The sequence below is a fragment of the Lissotriton helveticus genome, chromosome 3_2 (genome assembly GCF_964261635.1).
Source record: "Lissotriton helveticus chromosome 3_2, aLisHel1.1, whole genome shotgun sequence".
NCBI classification, from domain to species: Eukaryota; Metazoa; Chordata; class Amphibia; order Caudata; family Salamandridae; genus Lissotriton; species Lissotriton helveticus.
Genome location: NC_136062.1, coordinates 149,684,665 through 149,707,503, shown reverse-complemented (window position 1 = coordinate 149,707,503; position 22,839 = coordinate 149,684,665). Strand labels below are relative to the sequence as shown.

At 45.6% G+C, this 22,839-nt stretch overlaps 1 protein-coding gene across 1 annotated transcript in view; it reads right to left on the bottom strand.

Annotated features, from left to right (window-relative positions):
- SEC11A (SEC11 homolog A, signal peptidase complex subunit) overlaps nucleotides 1–22,839 on the bottom strand; it is a 195,781-nt gene that overhangs the window by 114,325 nt on the left and 58,617 nt on the right. The window contains exon 2 of the mRNA XM_078684943.1: nucleotides 2,760–2,869. Coding sequence (XP_078541069.1) covers nucleotides 2,760–2,869 — 110 coding nt within the window. The remainder of the gene's footprint in view (nucleotides 1–2,759; nucleotides 2,870–22,839) is intronic.

The window sequence follows — 22,839 nt, the reverse complement described above, 5'->3', positions numbered from 1 at the left end:
ACTCAGAACTAGCCCAGTCGCGCTTAGCTTTTAACTTTCTTTAATCAGCCCAACGCAATTGCTTTCTGACACTGGTGCAGAGCAAGTATTATACAAATCTGCTGTACACGCAATTAAAATGATTTATCGCTTGCATTATAGAAGGAAAAGGATGAGAGTTTATTCTTCGTTTTCATTTCAATGCGTTTAGTACATGGTGGACACAGGTTGCATCGCTGTATATGCATCAGGTAGCGGCGCGCTTCTCAAGATGACGACACTCGTTTTGCATAAGAGAAAGGCCCTGTGTGTCGCTCTGACAAAACGAGAAGGCATAAAAGTTGAACAAATGAGCACTCCTGGCATCCAGCCGGGTGCGGGTGAAGAGCTGTGTGCCAGCATTTCCAAAGGCTGCTAAATCGCTGGTTAACCTTGCATGCGAAGGGTAATGTTACGATGCACGATGCAGTGATCACTGCGTATCAGGAGCAGGGACCTGTGGGAGGTAGCAACAATGCCTGGTGGGTGGGGACGCAGGGTGGCAGACGGCTCCGGCCTGGTAGCCTTAAGTATGGTCCCGTCCAACCCAGCATCCTCGTGAATTTCCATGTAAGAAACGGGCCTGCTCTCACACCTCCCGCCTCTGTAACTACTTTGAGTTCACTTTCCCACAATCAATGCACCACGATCGCCCGCCTGTGAAGCCTGTACTGAAAGCTACCGAGGCAGACGGCAGTGGGCACTACCTCACTGAAGACATAAGGGCGGACCATGCACTGGGCTCGCATCGCACCGCACCAGTACATTTAATCACCATATTGCAGCGACAGTCAATTTGCTGTTGATGCAGTTACCTTTTCAGCACTCAATAAACGATAACACTTACAACAAGACGTGCGCGTGATGAAAACTGCCGTGGGGCGGGACTTCCGTTTCCTGCTGGAAGCTCGCGCCCACGGAGTGGCTGGCCAGGAGAGGAGCAGTGGTGACGCAGGGCTCCCATGCCCGAGGGAGAGCCCCGCGGTGGCGGCTGAAGTCCGGAGTTGTGCCGATGTGGTAAGTGGGGCTGGCGGCAAGGGAGGGGAGGGGGGTGTGTGTAGCTGTGCATGTGTATGTATATGTGTGACTGTGTGTCTGTTAACTGTGCGTGTGTATATGTGGGGCTGTGTGTCTGTGTAAGTGCGCCCTGATGCATTGTGCCTGCGTGGGTGTATGTGTGTGTGTGCGCATGCATGAGTGTGGCTGTGTGTGCGCGCGAGTAAGAGCGGCGAGAGGCTGGCAGGCTGTGAATCTGACACAGGAGATGTGCACGGCGCCGGACTGGGCGTGCGCGCCCACGAAGTGAAATCTCAGCGTGCACATCCCCGGTCTCAGATTCCCAGGAGACGGGCGACATAAGTTGTCGAGCTGGACGCAATGCTTCGCATTGCTTTTCTCCAGCTCGACCTAAAAAGTGATGGGAGGGAAAGTGAGAGTTAACCATAATCACTAGTAGTTAATCTGGCACATTTTACTGTTTTTATGCTCGGTGTCGATAGACCACCAGTGTGCGACCCAATGATGAAGAATGCTCCAAAAGCAGGCAAGGGTTTTTAAATTATATTTTAAAAAATATATATATTTTCCTTCCCATTGTGAAGTTTTCACAACAATACCATCAAATAATAGTCATTTCTGTAATGGTCCACCAGATTTTCTTGTGTGGTACTTGTTATTCGGGGAAGATATCTCAGTGGACCAGTTGTACCTTTCCCTCTCCTTTTTGACATAAACCCAATTTAGAAATGGCTGTGAAACCTGGCATGAGGAATGGCATTAAAGTGCTTGGGAATACACTACTTTTGCAACCAAACAATCTGTCTGCCTTGTTACCTTTGAGAGAAAAGGGTTGCCAAGTTTCTAAATGTAGGATGAGGTCCATCTTTAAGTAAAGTGTGTCTTGTTTTTGTTGCCTTGTGTAATTTCCCTGGACAACCCTAATTAAATCCTCATAAGCTTAACCTTGGCAACTCTTTTTTTTATGAGCCAAAGAAGACTTGAATAGTACTCTTCAAGTCTTAATAGTACACTTCATCATACAATTATTTGCCATTTAATAGAGGTTTTGAGTTTTTAAATTGTTTTTAAAGAATACAATATATCCAGGAGATTCAACAAACAGACTAAATGAAAAGATATAGGCAAATGCATTTTGAGACGTTTTGCTAATGCACATTAATTTGAGTGATCAATTATTAATATGGTGCTTACACAACCCATAAAGCACTGGAGAAAAAAACCTAAAGTATACCTGTTTTGAATCACGTTTAATCTAATCTGCAATTTAAAAGTGCCCTAACAATATTCAGATCACATCACCATGCCGTAGTCGTACAAATCCTTTTTTTATTCGATGCATAAGCAGAAACATTTGAATAAACAAAGTATAAAATAGAATTTCGAAAGTAGTACTGAAATACTCCTACTCATGCAGATGGAGTAGACTATGACCAAAATAAATTTTAAAGGCACTACAATGTCTTCTTCGTAACAATGACATGCGATCATAATAACGCCTACTGGTGTGAAAAATATTCTAACAACCATTCACACTAGAATTTTGATGTGTGTAATGACAGAAGGGAAAAACAATGATTCATAAGAATTTATGGTCTCTGTCTCAGTCACAAAATCCTGCAAGTTTGTCTATGCTGCTGCTGGTACTGGCCGCTCCATGTTGGAGCAAAAGTTACAGTGGAATATATTTATGGATTAAACGTAAGGAAATAACAAACGTTTACCTGAGAACCACAACGATGGGGCTTTCACTTCCTGTAATTACCATTAACCCTTTCCAGATCATTAAAGCCGAAGAGACAATCATCCCAAAATTTAACACTTGATAGTACAGCTGAAACAACAAAAAGTGCAAGTGTTAAGAAAAACAAAAGGAGAATGGTAACAAGAAATTGAAAATCATTTGACAATTAGTTGTCTCCTTGTTAAACAAGGGATGGCTGAAGACTGCCACCACAGGGGAAACATTCTGCAGTCCGGAGTTTTAGCCCACAACACAGCAGTCGAACAGACGGGAATCTAAAAACATCCTGAACTAAAATGCTCCAATACAGGTCACAAAAACATCTTAGCAAAACGTCCTACCTGAATATTCGCAGTGAGCAAAGACAGTTAAAAGAACCAAGAATAAAAGTAAATACAAAAAAAAGTACAGCTAACGTTTATCTTGGGGTCAACTAATTTCCTTGACGAAGAGTTTATTTCCTATGATTTATAACACCTGAAAACTGCACATTTACTATAGATGGTCAGAAATACAGCAGAAGAACATATTATTTAGGAAAAAATCATTTATTACGGAAATAGTCATCAAATAGAACATGTGGTTAAATGGAGATGGGCACAAAAAAATGTATCCCTTGAGAGCTATGAACGAAAGCCCTTATTGCAGGCAAGTAGTCTACTAAATGCGCCTCTCCTGCTCAGGTACATTAAGGAGACTGGTAAGTGGCTGTTACCACTCGCCTTATCCCTAGCACTAGTCACTGTTCTGACAGTAGCTGACACCAAAAGTAGGATAGGGGCTCATGGTAGATGGTTGTTATGCCGAGGGGAGGTTATGGAGGAAGAGCCAGGGCAAAAAAAGGAACAAAAGAGAGGGAGGGGAAAGGGAAAAGTCACAGGGATTAAAGAAGTAAAAGAGGGAAGTGAAGGTGCGGACGGAAATCGTGAATAAAGGAATTATGAGAAAACAGGAAAGGTGTACTGTACACATAAAATAGTCGGGAAAGAATTTGAAGAGGAACACGGATATGAGGAAAACATAAATAGAGTGAAAAAGGTAATGAGAGAAAGTGACCTGGAAAGCAACAACAAAGCAGAGTTTCAAAGAGCTAGATAGGCAGGCAGGCAGAACTTATAGCCATTAAATACATACATCAGTGGCAAGTGTAACAACAAGTTTGTTATTATTGCTAAATGGAGAGCCGCATATCTAGCTAGAGCCTGTTTCATTCGCTCAGCTTCAAGCCTTATTGTGACATTACTGTCTTGTAATGCTCAAAAAGAAATTAAGACTGGGATTTTTAAAAAAGAACTTAATTTCTTGGCCAAACTTTGACGGTTTCTGTATGTATTTAGCAGGGAGCGTAGATATTAAAGTATTACTTCATATGGCGCAAGTTACTAGGTATTTGTATTCCACAGATCTTTCACTTCACATGTATAGAACATTTTTCATTCCGATTAAAGCAAAAATGTATACATCTATTTTAAGCACTTTATGGTCACGCCATCGCTGGTCCAGCTCCTGCATAACCAGAGTTTGTACTTAATCTGTGCACAGATTTTACATTTCAACATCCATGAAAATTAAACTCCTGGATTAACATTAAGGGAATAAACACCCCATTTAAAAAAAACAGAGCAGGAAAAATTTTTGAAGGGATAATAGTCCTCTACTTGAACACCGTTATGTCATTTTTTTTTTTTGTCCTCATATATGCCACCAGTAGATATCTCTAGATGGGCTTACTCCGGGCCACTAGCACAAGCCAACCTTTCCGGCCCTTGAGTTTGTGGATAGCCAACGGAGATTGCCCAGAGGTAGGTCGTTTCCAGTCCAACTCCCATTCACGATGTTACTTGCCACTTTGGGAGGACAGGACCACTTAACCTCTGGCATAATCATTGGACTCGTTAGTATTATTTCTCACACCATCTCTGAAATGCAGACCAGAGCTTAATCGAATTTCCCCCACCACACAACATATCCAGACGACACACAGCCATGATATTTCTTAGACAGTCAACAAATTTGGGGGGATTTTCAGATTTCCACTCTCTGCAGATCTCCCTCCTGGCAATAACAGCTACGTAAAAAATAAACTGTGAGGTGCAGTTTCTTATATCATAATCATGCGGAAGTCCAAAGAGAACTAATCTAGGGCTACAAATTATTGGTATTGACAGTACCTCTTCTAGAAACCCACACACCTGTCTCCAATAACTAGCGATTTCAGGGCATTCGACAAACATATGCCCATCATCTGCTGCTGGAAACCTGCATCTTGGGCATGAGTATTCTTCTGTTGCAATCTTCGAAAGTTTCGCAGGAGTCCAGTATGCTCTATATGCCGTGAACAGGTGGTTTCTTCTCAAGTTTGATGGTTTTATAATTTTTGAAGATAATGTGAAGGAGTCCATCCAAACCTTTAATAGGTCTCCGGAGATCTGTACTGTAGAATTGTCCCATAACTTAATGATTTCGGCCTCTAGATTATCTTTAGTTCCCACCAATGTCTTGTACCATAGTGCAACCTCACCCTTCCATCCCCTCTCCCTGCTTATTGATTCAAAAATAGGACCCTCCTCCTCATTGGTCCGATTCTGTCTCCCCCACCATGAAGATAGTTGGTAAAATTTGAATCTTGTGATGGTACTTTCAGTTAAATTTGATAGGGATTCCCAACTTAATAATGTCGAGTTATTACATAAATCCCCCCATTTCATAAGACCTGCTGTTCTCAGTGGAAGGGCGAGTCGGTCCAGTAAGCATTCCGGTGTACCAGGGGAATCCCATATTGGGGCCTGAGGATGGTAGTAGGGGATGTCTAAAGTTCTTCGTATTGATTGCCAATTATCTAGGGCTGTCCGCAGGAGCTTCACACGAACCTTCTTAAAAAACCTCCGATCTCCAAATTTATAGAGAAAAAAGTCTGGACCGTGTGTGTGGTAGGTCTGATAACATAGCCTGAAAAAGTCTACCATGAGAAGAAGAGTCCAACTTGTTAGCCAGGAGTCTGACATTTTTAAACTGAAAAGCATAGCAATAAAAAAGTAAATCAGGTAGGGCTAGCCCACCCAGTTTTAATCCCTTTCTCAGTTTCCTCCAGGCGATTCTAGGGGACTTAGTAGCCCATATAAAAGAGCCAATCCTCCCTTGCAGATTAGAAATATCCTTTTTATTAAAATTTAAAGGGATGGAATTAAATAGAAAGGTAACCTTTGGCAATATAATCATTTTGACTAGGTTCACTCTACCATAGATGTTAAGAGGCAGAGTGTTCCATCTAGTCAGGAGCTTCCTAACTTCCTTAACAACCATTAGCCAACTAGTTTTGGAAACTTCTTCTAAGTTGTGGGTAAGATAAATCCCTAAGTATCTAATTTTTGATTTTGCTTCTGGTATCAGGATGGGGTTGTTCCAGCTCATTATGTCCGTCTTATCTTTATTAATACTATACCCCGACACTGTGCTAAAATCTTCTGCCAATTCATACAACCTAGGGATAGCCTCCACAGGATTCGATGTATAAAGGAGATCATCAGCATAGAGTGCTGTCTTAAGCACTAGATCTCCCATTATGAATGGTTTAATTATTGGATCTTGTCTCAGGGAGCAGGCAAAAGGCTCAATATAAATATTAAAAAAGGAGGGGGGACAGGGGACAACCCTGCCTCGTTCTCCTAGAAATGTTCAGCCATTCGGACAGACTACCGTTGACCAATACTTTGGCCCGGGGGCTCCTGTATAATGTCTCAATCCCTTTAATAAATACTTCTGGAAAGCCAAATTTTGTCATGGTCTTCCATAAAAATAACCAATTAACTTGATCGAACGCCTTTGCGGCGTCGATTGCCACAATAGTAAGCGGCATCTCCTTCTCGTTTGCCATATCTATCGCTCCTATGACTTGGAATGTGAGTTCATTTAGTTGGTGGCCAGGTATAAACCCCCTCTGGTCAGAATGAATTATAGACTTAATTATTTTGGCCAGTCTAGATGCAAGTATCCCCGAATTGTGCATGTTGCTCGAACAGGGTTGAGTCTATTGTGCATGTCCTATTTGAATGTCCGGACTATGCCAGGCCCCGGAGGTACTGGTTGAAACCCCTCTTCCAAATTTTGGGTACACGTAGCCACTTAGTCGCCCTGCGCATCCTAACCACGGACACTTCCCCCCCCATTGTGTGCGGAATAGCTAAATTTTTAAAACAGTTCTGGCTTATTCGATGTAAGAGATTGTCAGTAGCGGTTTAATTCTTTTTTAGCTAAGTTATTCATGGGCGTTTTATGTCCTTTTATCCTTTTTAAATGAGTTCTTACACTGACTTCTTAAAGCTATGTCTTTTTGTACTCTGTAATGATTGTTTTGTATATGTGCTTATAAGATATCTTGCATATCGAATAAAAGCTTATGACTGACAGAATGAATTATAGACTTAATTATTTTGGCCAGTCTAGATGCAAGTATACCAGAATAGATTTTAGAGTCTGAGTTTAGGAGGGAAATAGGTCGATAGGACTCTATCTTTTTTGGGTCTTTATTAGGTTTAGCTATGAGGGAGATTGTGGCTTCTGACCAGGAGGCTGGGGCATGCTCCCCCTCTAAGAATATTTTATTAAAGAGTCTCAATAATGGGGCTAGGACTTCTTCTAAGTTGTCTTTGTATACCTAGGTCGGCAACCCATCAGGGCCAGAGGCCTTATTTCTGGCCATTTTTTTCAACTGTGACCGCACCTCTCCCTCCGAGATCTCAGTAACTAGAAAGGTTTATCTGAATCGCTCAGCTGAGGTAACTCTCTCAAAGCCCACCAGTTTTCCAGCTCTTCCAACCCCAGTCTATTCTTCTCCTGATATAGTTCCTCCATAAAGCCTCTAGCCTCTCCCTTAATCTCTATATCTTCTACTAGAGGCAAGCCAGTACCACGGTGTTAAGGAATTAATGTTATTTCTACTCCTCTCTGTTCTTGCCTTCCAGGCTAACAAGGAGCCACACCTCTCTCCATACTCAAAGTTACGGAGCTTGCTTACTTCCCACTTATCTTTGATTGTTTAGTCGGCTCGGGCTTTAAAGCCTGTCTGTAGCTCTAATATTTCCCTTTCTAGAACCGGAATACTAGCTCTATCTTCCAAAGCGGCCAGCTGTAATTGCTGTTCCTTCATTTTAATTAAGTCGAGATCCTGAGTGTCTTTTTCTTTCTTAAGTTTTCTATTTAAAGCCATATGCGAGCCACACATTCCTCTTAAATAGGACTTAAGTGTGTCCCATACAGTTTGATCTGAGGCCGTGCCTTCGTTGAATTGAAAAAATTCCAACAGACTCTCCTTGATTTTATTTTTAATCTCATCGTCTAACAGGATGGTCCTATCAAGTGTCCACCTATATTCTGGGGGGCTGATTTTTAAGATTATTTTTAACTCAACCACCGAGTGACCTGACAATCCTACTGGGATATGTGAGATTGAAACAATATTGGACAAAACCGATTGATCTACAAAAAAAAATATCTATTCTGGAGAACTGACTATACTTTTTGCTATAAAAAGAGTACTCCCTAAGGTTACCATGCTTAACTCTCCAGACTTCCCGTAATGTAAAATCTTTCATGATATTCTTTAGAGCTAGAAGGGATTTATTTGGGGGGTTATATTTGGCTTTAGAGGTGCGGTCCAATTGTGAATCCAATATGAGGTTAAAATCACCTCCTAGTATGACTGGAGCTTTGTGTTGTATCATATACTGCTCCAACTTTTGAAGAAAGCAGGTGTTATCTTCATTAGGACCGTAGTAAACAGCACACAGAAAATTAAAACTACCAATTGAAAGGACGGCCGCCAACCAACGCCCAGACTGATCCATACCCCAGTCATGGATCCTGATCATAGAATTTCCTAAACTCAGTTAAGTTTTGCAAATACTTTCCTACATGCTTCTGCTTCCAGGTGAGTCTCTTGTAATAAATATACATAAGCTTCAGCATTTTTCAAGAATTCACAAACTTGTTGTTGTTTCTTCCGACTCCCTAAGCCATTCAAGTTCCAGGAAAAGAATTTACTACTAGATGTCGTGTTTAGAACCATTATGGAGTAGTTCCGCACCTATAATCAGTAGTGGCCTGTGTTCACATTTAAGTTGAAGAATATAGAGACTTATGGCAAATGAGGACAGTTTTATCTGTTTCTTCCCTTCCCCCCTGTGGCCCCACCCTTCCCACCCCCCCCCGAGGAACCCAACCCTCCTGTTTGGCGTAAGCACGCCTTAGGAGGCCCCGCACCCCTAACACACCTTCTGAGTGAAACTAGACAACAGTCTTTTCCCCCGCTCTGTCCATAATCTACCCATTTTATATGTTGTTTTTCCCTTTTATCCTTACTTATTTTTGTGTTTTGTTTTTTTTACCAAATTATTTCTTCATTCTTTATTGGATAGACCCCCTTTTTTCCCCTCTCTTTTTTTTCCCACTCTCTAGTGAGCACTGTATTTAAAGGGGATTAGCTATTTGCTCATTTTTGATAATAGATCATCGACTTCTTCTGGGAAGTTACAGGTGAACATCTTATTATTCCACATTATTTTAATCATAGCGGGGAACTTCATCTGGACTTGGGCACCCAATGCACGTAGTTCTGGCATCCTTGAACCCAGCTCCCACTGCCTTTGTGCGGTCTTTCCCCCTATGTCAGATCTAATTTGATAAGGGTTAGCACGATAGTGGAGAGAGGTACGTGCTAGGCACCTATTGAGAATCAGTTCTTTGACACTGTAAGTTTGGAAATAGACCAAGATCTTCCTTGGTGCCTTACGATCCGGATGTAACCTGAAAGGGTCTCTGTGTACTCTCTGGATCTCAGCTTCTAGATCGATATCCAGACGATCCTTTAGTATATCCTCTCGGAGTAACCTACATACAAATCCCTTTATATCTTCCACTTCGACCCCTTCAGGTATTTTGAGGATTTTAAGATTGTTGCGCCAACTCTGTGTTTCCAGTGTCTCCAAATCCATTGTAAGGGTCCGATTTTGTAATTTAATAGCTTCTATATCCTTGGAGTTTCCTATTGAGGTTTCTGAAAGCGCAGTAACTTTGCTCTCCAACACACTAGTTCTAGCAGTGATTTCCTCTAACTCGGTCTCTAAAACATCGAACCTATCATGTAGCCCCCTTTGGTTTCTCTCAGAGATCGCAAACTTGTCCATCAGATCCTCTCTCAATGTTTGAAATAAGAAACCCAATCTGTCCCTTTCAACCTCAGTCTCAGTTGGTCTATCAGTACCATTAGGTTGAGGGATCAAATTGTATGTACCATGGGATGAGGGGGGAAAAGATAGAGACTCAATGGGAGCAGTATAAGGAGCAGGGGCAGAAGAGATCGTTACAGAGCTCAATGAAGCTTGAACTATTGAGGAAGTAGGCAGAGCCGGGATCACACTCACCGAGTCTACTTGAGCACCTGAGCCTGAATCATTCTCGGGGCTGGTCTGTACTACTGCCTCTAGACCCCCCTCCTTGGGGGCTAACTCCAATACTGTGTATTTATTGCATAGGGGTAGAGTAGGAGGTAAAGAGGGAGTAGGTGCTCTATCTGGCCGGATATTATCAGCTAATTCAGAGCTTAATTTGGCTTCTGCCTTATTTGTTGCGCCCTCTTTAGAATTCACTGCTTGCTCCATTATCTTAAAGTAACTTTTAAGTGAGGGAGTAGGCTTTGACGTTTGTAACTGCTTAATCACCTTAGCTGACCCTCCTTTTCTCACTCCACCTTTTTTCTTTTGTTTGTATGGAGACACGGGCGTCGCCCCCCCCCCTTTCAACAGTGTCAGCAGAGTCCCAAACTCCTTGCTTCCTCAGATCTTGCTTAGATCTTAGCTGATACCTATTCCTTATTTCTACCGTTTTCCCTTTAACTGCAATGTCCTGTTTTTGATGGTAATCTACAACAGGGGTCACCCCTTCTGCACAACTGCCGACCTTGACATTCTTGACTGTATTGTCACAATCACTTTGGCAGACTGTATTAATACTAACTTCCTCCATGCAGACTACCCCTCCAGGAACCCCCTTACCGCTAGTCGATGGTGCATAGGTCCCCCAGCAAACCGGACCTCTCACTCGAGAAGAAAGCGCCTCCCTCGAGCGTAGCCAGAGTCTCCTGCGACTGACACTGGACACCTGTTGATTGCGTTTAGCCTCCGCCGTTCCGATATGGCTAGCAGCCGGCTTCCGTGGCTTCGGACACCAAACCCGGCTCAGCTGTCCCATCTCAGCTTCCCTCGCGTATCGCTGCTCAGGCATCCCGCAGGGTCCTAGCGCCCTCGAGCATTCGCCAGCCTCCGGACCTCCGGAAAAACAAACAAGGGGGAAAAGCTTAATAGTACCAAACAAATAGTTTCTAAGGAAATGTCCACCCGTCCTCACCGCATATTAGGCGAAGTCCTTTCTTAATATGGGAAAAAAAGCCGCTCGGAACATTACACAAGGTGCTTCAGGGCGCAGAGCCCCGCAGCAGCCGTCAGCCTGCCGCCACCATGTTCCTCCAGCCACTGTTATGTCATTTTTGTGTGGTCTGTGAACACCTGCACTACTCTTCCCCGGAAAGAGGGAAGGAATGCCTTGAGTGCAAGACAAATCGCCCAAAGCTTCAGAAGGTTGATGTGGAGCCCGTTCTCACCGGAGACCAGAGGCCTCTGATCTCGGGGTCCTCCATGTGGCCACGCCATCCCACAAGTGATGCATCGGTCACCACTATGAACTCCGGGTGGGGATGGGAGAGGGATTTGCCTTCGACCCAATCCTGGTTTGCAAGCCACCACTGCAATTGGTGTGCAGTGCCCTTTGAGATTTGAACCCAATCGGACAGATTCCCCTGATGTTGGGCCCACTGGAACTTCAGGTCCCACTGCAGAGCCCGCATATGCCATCTGGCATGATCCACTAGCAGGATGCCGGAGGCCATCAGACCCAGCAGCCTGGGGGTAATCCTGACCAAAACCCGGGATAGAGGCTGAAAGATTAGGATCATAGCCCGAATATCCCGGACTCGCTGTTCGGGAGGATAAACCCAAAACTGCGTTGTGTCCAGAACCGCTTTGATGAAGAGGAGCTTCCGAGAGGGGGTCAGGAGTGACTTCAGCACGTTGATGGAGAACCCAGGTGAATGCAGGAGGTCGGCCGTAGTCTGGAAGTGGGAGACAACAGCCTGGGGCAAGCTCGCCTTCAACAGCCAGTTGTCGAGATAGGGGTAAACTGGTATCCCTGATCTGCGCAGATGAGCTGCGACCACCGCCATCGTGAACACCCGAGGGGCGCTGGTAAGGCCAAAGAGGAGCACGGTCAACTGAAATTGCTCGTGGCCTACCGTGAACCGCAGGTAACACTGGTGGGCCGGCAAGTCCAATGCTACCATCCAGTCTCCAGGGTCGAGGGTAGACAAGACCTGAGTGAGCGTCAACATCTTGAACTTCTCCTCCCGGAGGAAGCGGTGGACATTCCCGAGATCCATGATAGAACGCAGGCCTTTGTCCTTCTTGGGCACCAGAAAGTAGAGGGAATAACAACCACGACCTACTTCCAGGGCAGGAACGCGCTTCATGGCACCTTGGCCAAGAGTGCCGAAACTTCCTGTTTGAAAAGGGCCAGGTGATCCTCCGACATGCAATGGTACTGTGGGGGCAGGGATGGAGGGGTAGTCTTGTAGGGGAGGAAGTAGTCCATTCGGACTATTTGCAAAACCCACCTGTGCAACGTGATGATGCGCTAGTGCGGGAGGCGATGGCGGATCCTGCCGCCCACTGGCGTTTGGTGGCCCTGAAAGGTCAGACTAGGAGGGTTTGGAGGCTGCTGCAGAGGGGGCTGTGGTGGACTGGCCTGCTCGCTGGCACTCAGAACCACGGCGGTGGTTCCCACGTCCCCAGCCGTGTTTGGGCTGACCAGCTTGCTCCGGCCTGTGGCTCTGGGCAGGACGTAGCGGGGCACCCCTTCCATACCCACGAAAGGGGCAAAAGGCAGACTGCGCAGGGCATAGCCCGAGAGTCCTTAAAGCAATGTAGCACGTTGCCTGCCTTGTCTCCAAAAAGGCAACGGCCTTCAAAAGGCATGTTCATAAGGGTCGATTGGACATCCCCTGAACAATTAGTCGAATACAAACAGGCGTAGCGTCAAAGGGCTACTGACGTGACAATTGTCCTACCAACTGCGTCGGCCGTATCCAGCCGACATCGGATGGTAAACTTTGCGGCAACTCTCCCTTCAGCAACCGCTCGAAAGAGCACGGCCCGGGCCTCCTCCGGGCACTGAGGCAGCACTTGCACAACCATGTCCCACACGGAGTGGGTGTAACGGCTCAATAGACATTCAGTGTTTAACGACCGCTGTCCCAAGCTGGAGGAAGAAAACCTCTTCCCAAGATGATCCAGCTTTTTGGATTCCCTGTCCGGGGATGCCGGAAGGAATGCGCCCTTTGGACGTAGAGGCTTGAACTACCAATCTCTCAGAAGTGGGGTGTTGGGAGAGGAAAGTGGGGTCGTCCAGGGCCGGGCGGTGGCAATCATCCTGTCCGCAGAAGCCCTTGTGTTGGGTCTGGACCACGTGCCCAAAAGGATGTCTGTCAGGGATTCATTAAACGGCAGCAGGGGCTCCGAAGAGCTCAGCGCCAGTTGAAGCACCTCTGTCATGAGGTTAGTCCTGACTGCCACCGTAGGTAGCTCGAGGTGGAGAGCCTTGGCCACCCTAATCAACACCACTGCGTAGGACGCTCCCTCCTCCTTAGCCACGGTAGGAGGAGACAACATGCCTCTGGTCTGTCATGGGGTCTCCAGACCCCTCCCAGTCCTAATCACCCTTCTCTGGCTGCCAATCTGGTGACAAACAGCCAGGGTAGAACAGGGGCACAAAAGTACCAGTCAGTGACGGATCCAGCGACGGTCGACTGTCTACCTCGAGGTGGAGGCCGGTGTCGACGATGGCTGGGGACACAGCCGGCGCCGGTGGAATCGGCGCCGGGGTAGGCGTAACTAGGTTGACCGGCACCAATCTGGATCCAGGCCTGGATCCAAGGGGACCCTGCGGCACCGAAGCTGAAGGCCCAGGGCCCCAGGCGAGTCCGCGGGGCCCAAAGACACGCCGGCGGATTCTAGCTGCACAAAGATGGCATGCATCACTTTGTAGAAACTCCGAAGCTGGGCAGGGGTAGCATCTGGTCCCGGAAAGGAGTGGGGGAGGGGGGAAACCCTAAGTTGACCCATCAGGTTCCGCACGCAGAGCCACGGGAGGGGAAGCACCCACATCCCTAATTGTGTCGGCCGACGGACGGAGAGAAGTCGAAGAGTGATGATTTTTTTACGAATTATTTTTGTGATTCGACTTACTTGACACCAAGTGCGAAAACTTTGACGAAGAATGGTGGTGGCTCTTCAACCGGTCCCCCGACCTCCTCCACGACCGGGACCTCGAGCGGCGCGGAGCCGACTGCTGGGCCTAGAGTAGCTTTCGGGACCACTCCCGCAAACACTTTGGGCTATGGTCCGGCAGTCGGAGCAAGACTGGGGTTCGAGGTCGCACTCCAGGCAGTAAAGGCAAACACAGTGTGGATCCATCACCGACATTAGCCGGTTACAGGAACCGCAAGCCTTAAAGCCGGGCATCTCTTGAGCACCAGGAGTCAATGGACTAAAACACAACGAAGAAGTCGACAAAGGTTGAGAAAAAGTTTAGTCAAAAATTGACTGATGGTACTGCTCTCTACAGATCTGCACTTGCTGGTGCGGAAAGAAGAAAAAAAAGAACTGACATCAGCGCGCAAGGGCAGCGTCTATGTAGCTACTGCAATGTCATGTCGGCGACCACGACACCGAACGAGGAGTCGACCGACGCCACCTTCCACCGTGCAGGGGTACTGCTGACGAAAAACTTTCGGATCCAGTCTGGCGTCTGGGGGTAATTCTAAGGTAAGGAATCTATAACTAACTGTTTCTTTCAGACATAGCTAAAATACTGAGTCGGAGCAACGGCCTTCAGAAAATAAGCAGAGGTGCAGTAGGAGATCGCTTCGAGGTTACCTAGACTGGAAAAGAAGATCGTGTTGCAGGTCAGGATAGATACATTTTCAACGCTGTTTGTGGGTGGCAGTGCTGGCAGAGAAACGACGGCTGAATGCCAGAATTGAGATCCAGAGCAGGAGCTGTACATGAGCCCTCTACATGAATAACAGCGGGTACTGCAGGTGGAGTTGAGATGCATTGGAGAAGCTGAGAGCGACTGGTAATACTTGAAAGTGAGGGAGGTGGTAATACGGATGTAGCAGGCTCTGCTTTTGTGGCCTTTACTGTGAGGGGTACAGTTTCTTCTTCAGAGCACGCTCAAGAGATGGAAAGGTGGGGCAGCTAACTGTGCAGGATTTGGGCTCGATGCCACGGAGCCTGGTGTACTTTGGAGAAGGTGTTTGCTGTATTGTCTCTCCAATTCATCCCCAGTGGCAATTCAGAGGTCAAAGGCACCTTCAACATGCACATAGGTGTCCTTATAGAGCCAAGCATACTCAAGAGACACAAGCACAGAATGATAACACAGTGTATACATGTACCATTCTGATATATATATTATTACATTTTTGGCCCGCGGGCACCTTGACAAGCAGGCGTAGCTCTGGAGGTCTGCCTGGGTCTGACAGTCCCACATCCTGGGCCACTGGTAGAATGGTAGGCAGGGGAACGGAGCCCAGAATAGCCCTTGGGCCACGTTGGGGCTACCGAGCCCAGACTTGCAGGAGAGGCCTCCCCGGGGCAGGAGGACGGCAATCTGCCCACCCTGAGCCTTCACAGGAGGGCTCCCGTCTGCCCTTGAAAGTCCAGGGGCTCGGAGACAACAGCTGGGCCTCAGGCCCGGGGGTGCGATTGGGGGTCCCTGACACTGGACACGTGGGCGAAGCAAGAGGGAGGAAGGCCGGGCCTGATGGATGCACCCGTACCGGGCCATGGCAGAGCGGGGGGTGGAGCCCGATCCCCTGGGCCTGGCCCGAGGTCCCGGGCCGGCACGCACAGGGGAGGCCTCCACCAAGCCTGCGTCTTGGGCCCCCTGCTACATGGCAGGCAGAGGACGGAGCCCAAGAGTGGGCCCTCCTCCCGAGGGCCACCTAGGGCCATGGCAAGAGCTCCTGCACCCAGCCAAGCTGGGGAAGGCCCGCTTTGGCCCCGGACCCAAAGCGAAGCAGAGTAGGGAGCCCAGAGAAGGGTAGTGCCCTTAGAAATTCACTGAAAAAACCATAGATTTCACACACGTTCTAGTTAGGAATTAGCATTTAAAAAACCTTAAAAATTCACTGAAAAAAATTCAGTGAATTTCAAAGGTTTTGTAAATGATAATTTTTAAACGTATTAATTGTTATATTTTTTTATACTGATTTACTACATTATTTTAAACTATTTATTTTTAGATATTTTATTTTTTAAATTACATTACATATTTTTAATATAAATTGAAAAAAAAATGTTTTTAAAAATATTGAAATTGTAATTTTTTTATTTGATTTTTTTAAATTTATATATATTTTATATAGCAGGCAATGATATTCTATGGAAGGAAATTCAAGTTACTGGTAAGTACAATTAAATTTACTTTTCAGGAATAGTAGTGAGCTAGATTGGGGAATTAATTCCTCTGAGGTCCCCTGTGAACCAACTAGTCTACCAGGTACCTCCAGTATGCGCCAGGCAGCTGTGTTGCAGAGAGGTGTTCAAAGGGCACGCCCCCTTTTTACAACACTCTGCAACACAGCTCTGTGGCGCTTACTGGAGATATCTGTTGGACTAGTTGCCCCCTAGGGGACCTCTAGATTGAAAAGGAATTAATTCCCCAACTTAAAACGGGCCTCAGGGCATGTTTGCACTCACATCACCTCAAGCCTCGCCCCCTACCTTCACCACTGTGCTAACGCGCCCTGAAGAGTGTTCTAAGTTGGGGGATTAAGTCCCCTTGAATACTGGGGGTCCCTGGGGGCCAACTAGCCCACCGGGAACCTCCAGTATGCGCCAGGAGGCTGCGTTGCAGAGGTGTAATGACGCCACGACCCTTTTTACACCTCTCTGCAACGCAGCCCCCAGGCGCGTTTGCAGAGGGGGAACTAATTCCCCTTGCATACTGGGAGTCCCTGGGGGCCAACTAGCCCACCAGGAATCTCCAGTATGCGCCAGGGGGCTGCATTCCAGAGAGGTGTAATGAGGCCACGCCCCGTTTTACACCTCTCTGCAACGCAGCCCCCAGGCACGTTTGCAGAGGGGGAACTAATTCCCCTTGCATACTGGGGGTTCATGGGGGCCAACTAGCCCACCAGGAACCTCCAGTATGCGCCAGGGGGCTGCGTTGCTTTGCCCCGGGGGGTGGCGGTCCCCGGGACACTGTGGGGGGATTGGGGCCCCCCCACACTTCTTTATCACTATGCCCCGAGATTTGGTCCCTCCGAGGGCTAATTTGAAAAAAAGCAGACCGGGTTTTTTTAGAATTTTTTTGGGGGGCCTTAGGGTTCCTTTTGGGACCACCTGAGCAGGCTTAGGGGGTCAGGGTGTTTCTACCCTGCCCCCTTTTTACGTTCTACACTTTTGTTTTTCTGCTTTCTTGTGCCTTGGTCTACCAAGCACAAGATGGCTGCCAACACATTCTGGTTTGGAGTGTTGACAGCCAATGAGCATGGAGCTTGTACTCGGAACAGTACGCGTACTGTACGCTGACCCCGCTGCCAAACACTTTCTGGTTTGGAGTGTTGACAGACAGTTGACAGCCAATCAGCATGCAGCTCGTGCTCGGAAAGGTACGCGTACGGTAAGCTCCTATAGATATACTTATGACTTTACTTATGATTTTCTCAGGAACTACTGAACGGATTTACACCATTTAATAAAAAGCGTGAACTCTACCTTTTTGCCAAATTGTGTGTAATTCTGTTCAGCCGTTCGGGCTGTAGCCCTGGCTAAATGTCCTATGGAAAATTGCATGGGGAAAACACGTTTTGGGAACCCCCTTTTTTCTCGGCCCCCGCTTCACGAATCACCCCCAAACTTTCAGGGAATGAGCGGAGCAGGCCATTTTCTAGGAGAAATTCGCGAAGATTCGTCGACCGGCGTCAAAGTTATTCCAAATAGAATGTTGCGGATTACCTATGGAAACTAGGTTTTAACTATAACTACGTACTGGCGACCACACACGCGACCACACACGCGACCACACACGCACACACACACATTTTTTTTCTTACACAACGAACACCTCTTCTGTTCACAGATGAAAGGCACACACAAAGTTTTTTATCAAAGCAAGGATGTTTTATTTGGTGCTTAGCCTTCCCCCCCCATCGACAGACGCGTTTCGCCTTGCGGCTTTTTCAATGCCGATTGTATGTGTAAAGTTCAACCATTTAAACCCTTCACACGTCATAGTTTGTTATAGACATAGAAGATGGACTTTCCATCATCCTCTGTGGTGTACTTTCTATAGCGGCCATCTTACAGTGTCGTTAAAATGGTTCACAACAATAATTTTGTTCATTATAAAGTGCATGTGCGACAAATTATATAATAAATAATAAATGAAAAAATGAGGTAAATTCAATACAAAACTTTTTGCATAATAATTCATCAAATTCAATCTATGACACCTCATTAAATAACCACAACAGGAAGATGAAATACATACATTCATCGTATCTATTAGTTTTTGTATAAAACCTAACTGTGGTTTCATGATTGTGCCCTGAATGGGCTTTTAGCCTTTTCTAGTTATCCATTATTGCTCCTGTTTTCTTCCAAAATTCAGTTTTGAATCAGAACAAACATAGAAAGGGAGAGAGGGAAAAGGGAGTGTGCTACTGTGTGATTTCTTAATGTTGGCATTTCACATTATCATTCTAAATGTGTCCATAATTCTTCATCATTGTTGAGTCCAGCCGGGCTCATGCTTTGCAGCTCAATGATGTAACAGGATTCCATGGCTCTAAGTTTACTTAATCTGTCTCCGCCTCTTTCATGCTTATTTATCCCGTCGATACAATAAAATTGTAACAGGTCCCTGTTACTTTGATGGTATGTTTCAAAATGCCTTGCGACGGGATATGTTGGGTCTTTCTTTGTGATAGCACGCATATGCTCTAATATGCGTTTTTTAGTAGGGTTCTTGGTGCTGCATATGTATCTTGTTTTACACTGACAGATTAAGCCAGTGGTTCCCAAACTTTTTTGACCCGTGGCTCCCTTGACCTAATCGGCAGTTGGCCGTGGCTCCCCACCATTTATTTTTTTTACCAGTGGGCGGGATGTAAGCCCGACCTCGGGAGTACTTCCTGTTGTCTTACGTAAAGTAATTGGGACGCAATGAAGGTATTATAATGATATTAGTAACAAAATAAGAAGATAACAGTCGTTTAATAAAAATTTGTTAAGTGAGAAACAATACAAGACTTTTTTTGGACCACACAACAAGAGTTTAAAAACTTCTTTATAATAAAATATCTTTTTCAATGAACAGGAAAAACAACGGAGTCCGAATTTACCATACAAACTCTAGTGAGATGGATGTGCTTGTTTTTCCTTACATAGCTCCTGAAATCTTGGATCTATTTTTGAGATCGCAACACGCATTTCCTTTTCAAGGTTAATTTTTGCCCTATATTTGGACTTTATTACTGCAACTGCTGAGAAACCAGCTTCACAAAGGTATGAAGTAGCAAACGGGATCAAAACATGCAGGGCTCCCTTGCTTATCATTGGGTATTTTTCCCCAGCTTGGCACCAGAACTCAAACAGTGACTGAGACTGGAACCTTACTTTCAATGCCAAGTCACTTGCATCATCAATAAGCTGTTCTGCTTCCTCATTGTTGAAATGCTGAGGTATCTCAGCATTGAAAGGGTTGCTCACCCATTTTATTGGCTCCACTTCATCCTCTGGAAAATATTTGTCAAGGTAAAAACGCAGTTGAGGCAAATACAGAACAAAAACTGTCTGCAGTTCCTCCTTTAACACCATTCCATTCTCCTGCAGAAACTGGTCCAATGAAGGGAAACATTTATAGTCACCCTTACTTACACTGCTTTTCCAAAGGATCACTTTGTTCTTAAAGGCTGAAACTTTGGCTGACAGTTGCAAAATGTTAGTGTTATTGCCTTGCAAGGACTTTTTCAAATAGATCAGAAAGAAAACCCATTTGTATTAGAAAGTCTGCATCAATAAATTTGTCAGGAAAGCAATGTTCATCATCATGTAAATTTGAGTATATTTCATTCCTCAGCTCATACACTCTAAGCAGGGAATTACCAAGAGACAGCCACCGAGAGCTGCTGTAGAACAAGAGGCATGAGTGGTCAGCACCCATGTCCTCACACAGTTTAGCAAAAAATCGTGCTTTCATTGGTCTTGTTTTAATATGATTTACCACTTTGATTACTATTTTCAAAATACCATGCAGTTCTTCACTGAGGTTTCCTGCTGCCAGTGCTTCTAGGTGTATTATACAGTGTGTCCAAACAGCATTGGGCGCTTTAGATCGTATGCGAGCTTGAAGTCCTTGGTAGCATCCTGCCATTGAACGACCCCCATCTGTACAAACTCCAACACATCTCTCCCAGTCAATTTGATTCTGTTGCATAAAATCATCCACAACTACATACAAGTCTTGACCTGTAGTTCCACCTTTGATTTCTTTACAGAACAACAAATCCTCAACAATTTGTTTTTCGTGTAGAAACCGGACATAGCAAATAAGATGGGTGTCTTTGTGGTTGTCTGTTGCCTCATCCAACTGGAGTGCAAAGTCTTTTCCTCTTAGATTACAGATGAGCTGATCATTAATATCTTCAGCCATATCATTTATCCTCCGGCTGACAGTATTATTAGAAAGAGGCATTTTCAGCAGCTGTTTACCTGCATCTTCGCCAACCATGTTTGTTACCATTTTAACAGCAGCAGGCCAAATCAGCTCTTCTGCAATTGTGTGGGGTTTTTTACTCTGTGCAACTAGATAGGCCACTTGATATGAGGACAGGAGGGCATTACTATTCATTTTGGTTTGTTTAGAGAAAGAGGACTTTTGTAGTTTGGCTTCTGCAACTTTTCTTACAAAAAACTCCCTTGGCTTTCCGATCACATTTGGGTGAAGACTTTCAAGATGCCGCTTAAGTTTACTTGGAAGCATGGATTCCTGAGCCAAAACTTTTAAACAGATTGCACATTGAGGACGGTCCTCATTATTAACCTGAACACACGCGAAACCATAATCCAGATACCTGTCATCGTACTTTCTGTACTTGGCCTTTCGTTTCCCGTCGTCTTTGTCAGAAGAACCTGCAACTTCACTTTGCGCAGATGAACTTGAAATTAGAAATCTCTTCATTGTCAATCAGAAAGAGGGAAATGAGTTCCACGTGTCTGGATTATTCAGATGGAGGGGTCTTTCTATGTGTAAAGTTCCTGGCCTTCTTTTCTTTTGCTATGCTCAAGTATTTCCAGGTTTCTTCCGGGTCTCATCCAGTCTCAACGGTATAATAAAGTCTGAAGTACAAAACATCCAGGTAAGACAAGTATAAGAAGAACGAAAGTCATCCTCTTTCTAATGATGGATCTATTATTGATGTTAATTTCCAATAGCAGCACGTGATGATGATGACCATTTGGATTAATTATTCTTATTGGTATCCCACACTGATAGAAAGAGCATTCAGTTTTGTAATGAAATCTAAGATGGCACATTTTTGCAAACAATGAAGAAATCCAAATTGCAGCTAATGTGTACATCAGACTGATTTGTAACACCAAAGACCACACTTCAACAATTCCTGGGCCCAGCCAAGGACATATCGAAGTAGTACAGAGTACGCTATAGAACGGACATATAGTTTCTAATCCAAATCAGTCTAGAGATAACAGCACTACCTGCATCAACTTTGGTGAAAGACTCCAGCAACTTTGAAAGTAAGCATACTGCATTTACCAGGATGCAATGGGATGAACTCTGCTGGGATGAGAGGCAAATGCTGCAAAGCACGAATAATTTCTGCAAAAGCTAAACAGGCATCCAAGTAGCTTAGTAGCAAATGCAACAGAGCACATTCAAGTCATTGAAGCAAACACAAGACAGCACACACAGCTACACTACCATTCACACTCAAATGCATGAAAAATGCTAACACAGCGCTGCACACACACACACACCATCACAGAAAATGTAACTACAACACCCACACCAATTCAGCATATGCTATGGATCACACACACACCACTGCAAAAGTGCAGTACAGCACATGTAAGTCACGCATCTAGGTGCAGGACTATGCGTCTCAGTACCTGCTCAAAGGCGTGACACTGCGCCGCGCAGGCCTATGCGGAGAAAGCTATGTGCCTGACTTCATAACTCAATCACCACTAGCAAGAGAGGAGCTGGAGTGAACCAGGGCAGGCAGCTACATGGAAGTGCAAAAACTGTCAAACGTGTGCATGCAGATGAATGTGTGTGAGCATGTGTGTGAAAGTGAGCAAGAGACAGGAGTGGACAGTCTGAATACCCCCACCGCATTTATGGTTCCATTCCTGCCTTCCCTCTCACTCCTGGAGGGGACTTGAGCCATCTGCAACATCCTGGTGGGCCTTACTACTGGTTGAGAGGGCCCATGCCCCCCCCCACTGAAATTGAGTGAAGAGATGTGTGGGATAGATAGACTGCATAGGAACAGCATTTGGTAAAACCCCATGCTTGCCACACAGCAGTCAGCACCAAAACAGGACTTCGAGGGACAAGTACAGAACGCTTGCATTAGTGCAAAAACTAAATAATGTCCTTAATAAAGAGCCTTCAGGCACTGTGCGTGGCACCTGTCAAAGCAATAATGGGAGCGCAGCAGAACAGCTTTGAGCCGCAGATAGACTGGAGTCATGAACAGAGAGCATGTTTATCAAAATATTGCTGCATGGAACCGCCCTGGGACATGGTGGCCCCTGGATCAGCCACACTCCGTTTACCAGTCACTAGTTTCACCAGGGAGTGACAAACTCGCCCTGCTTGGGGGCCTTTTTGTCAGAGAAAACCAATTTTGTCTGCATGTG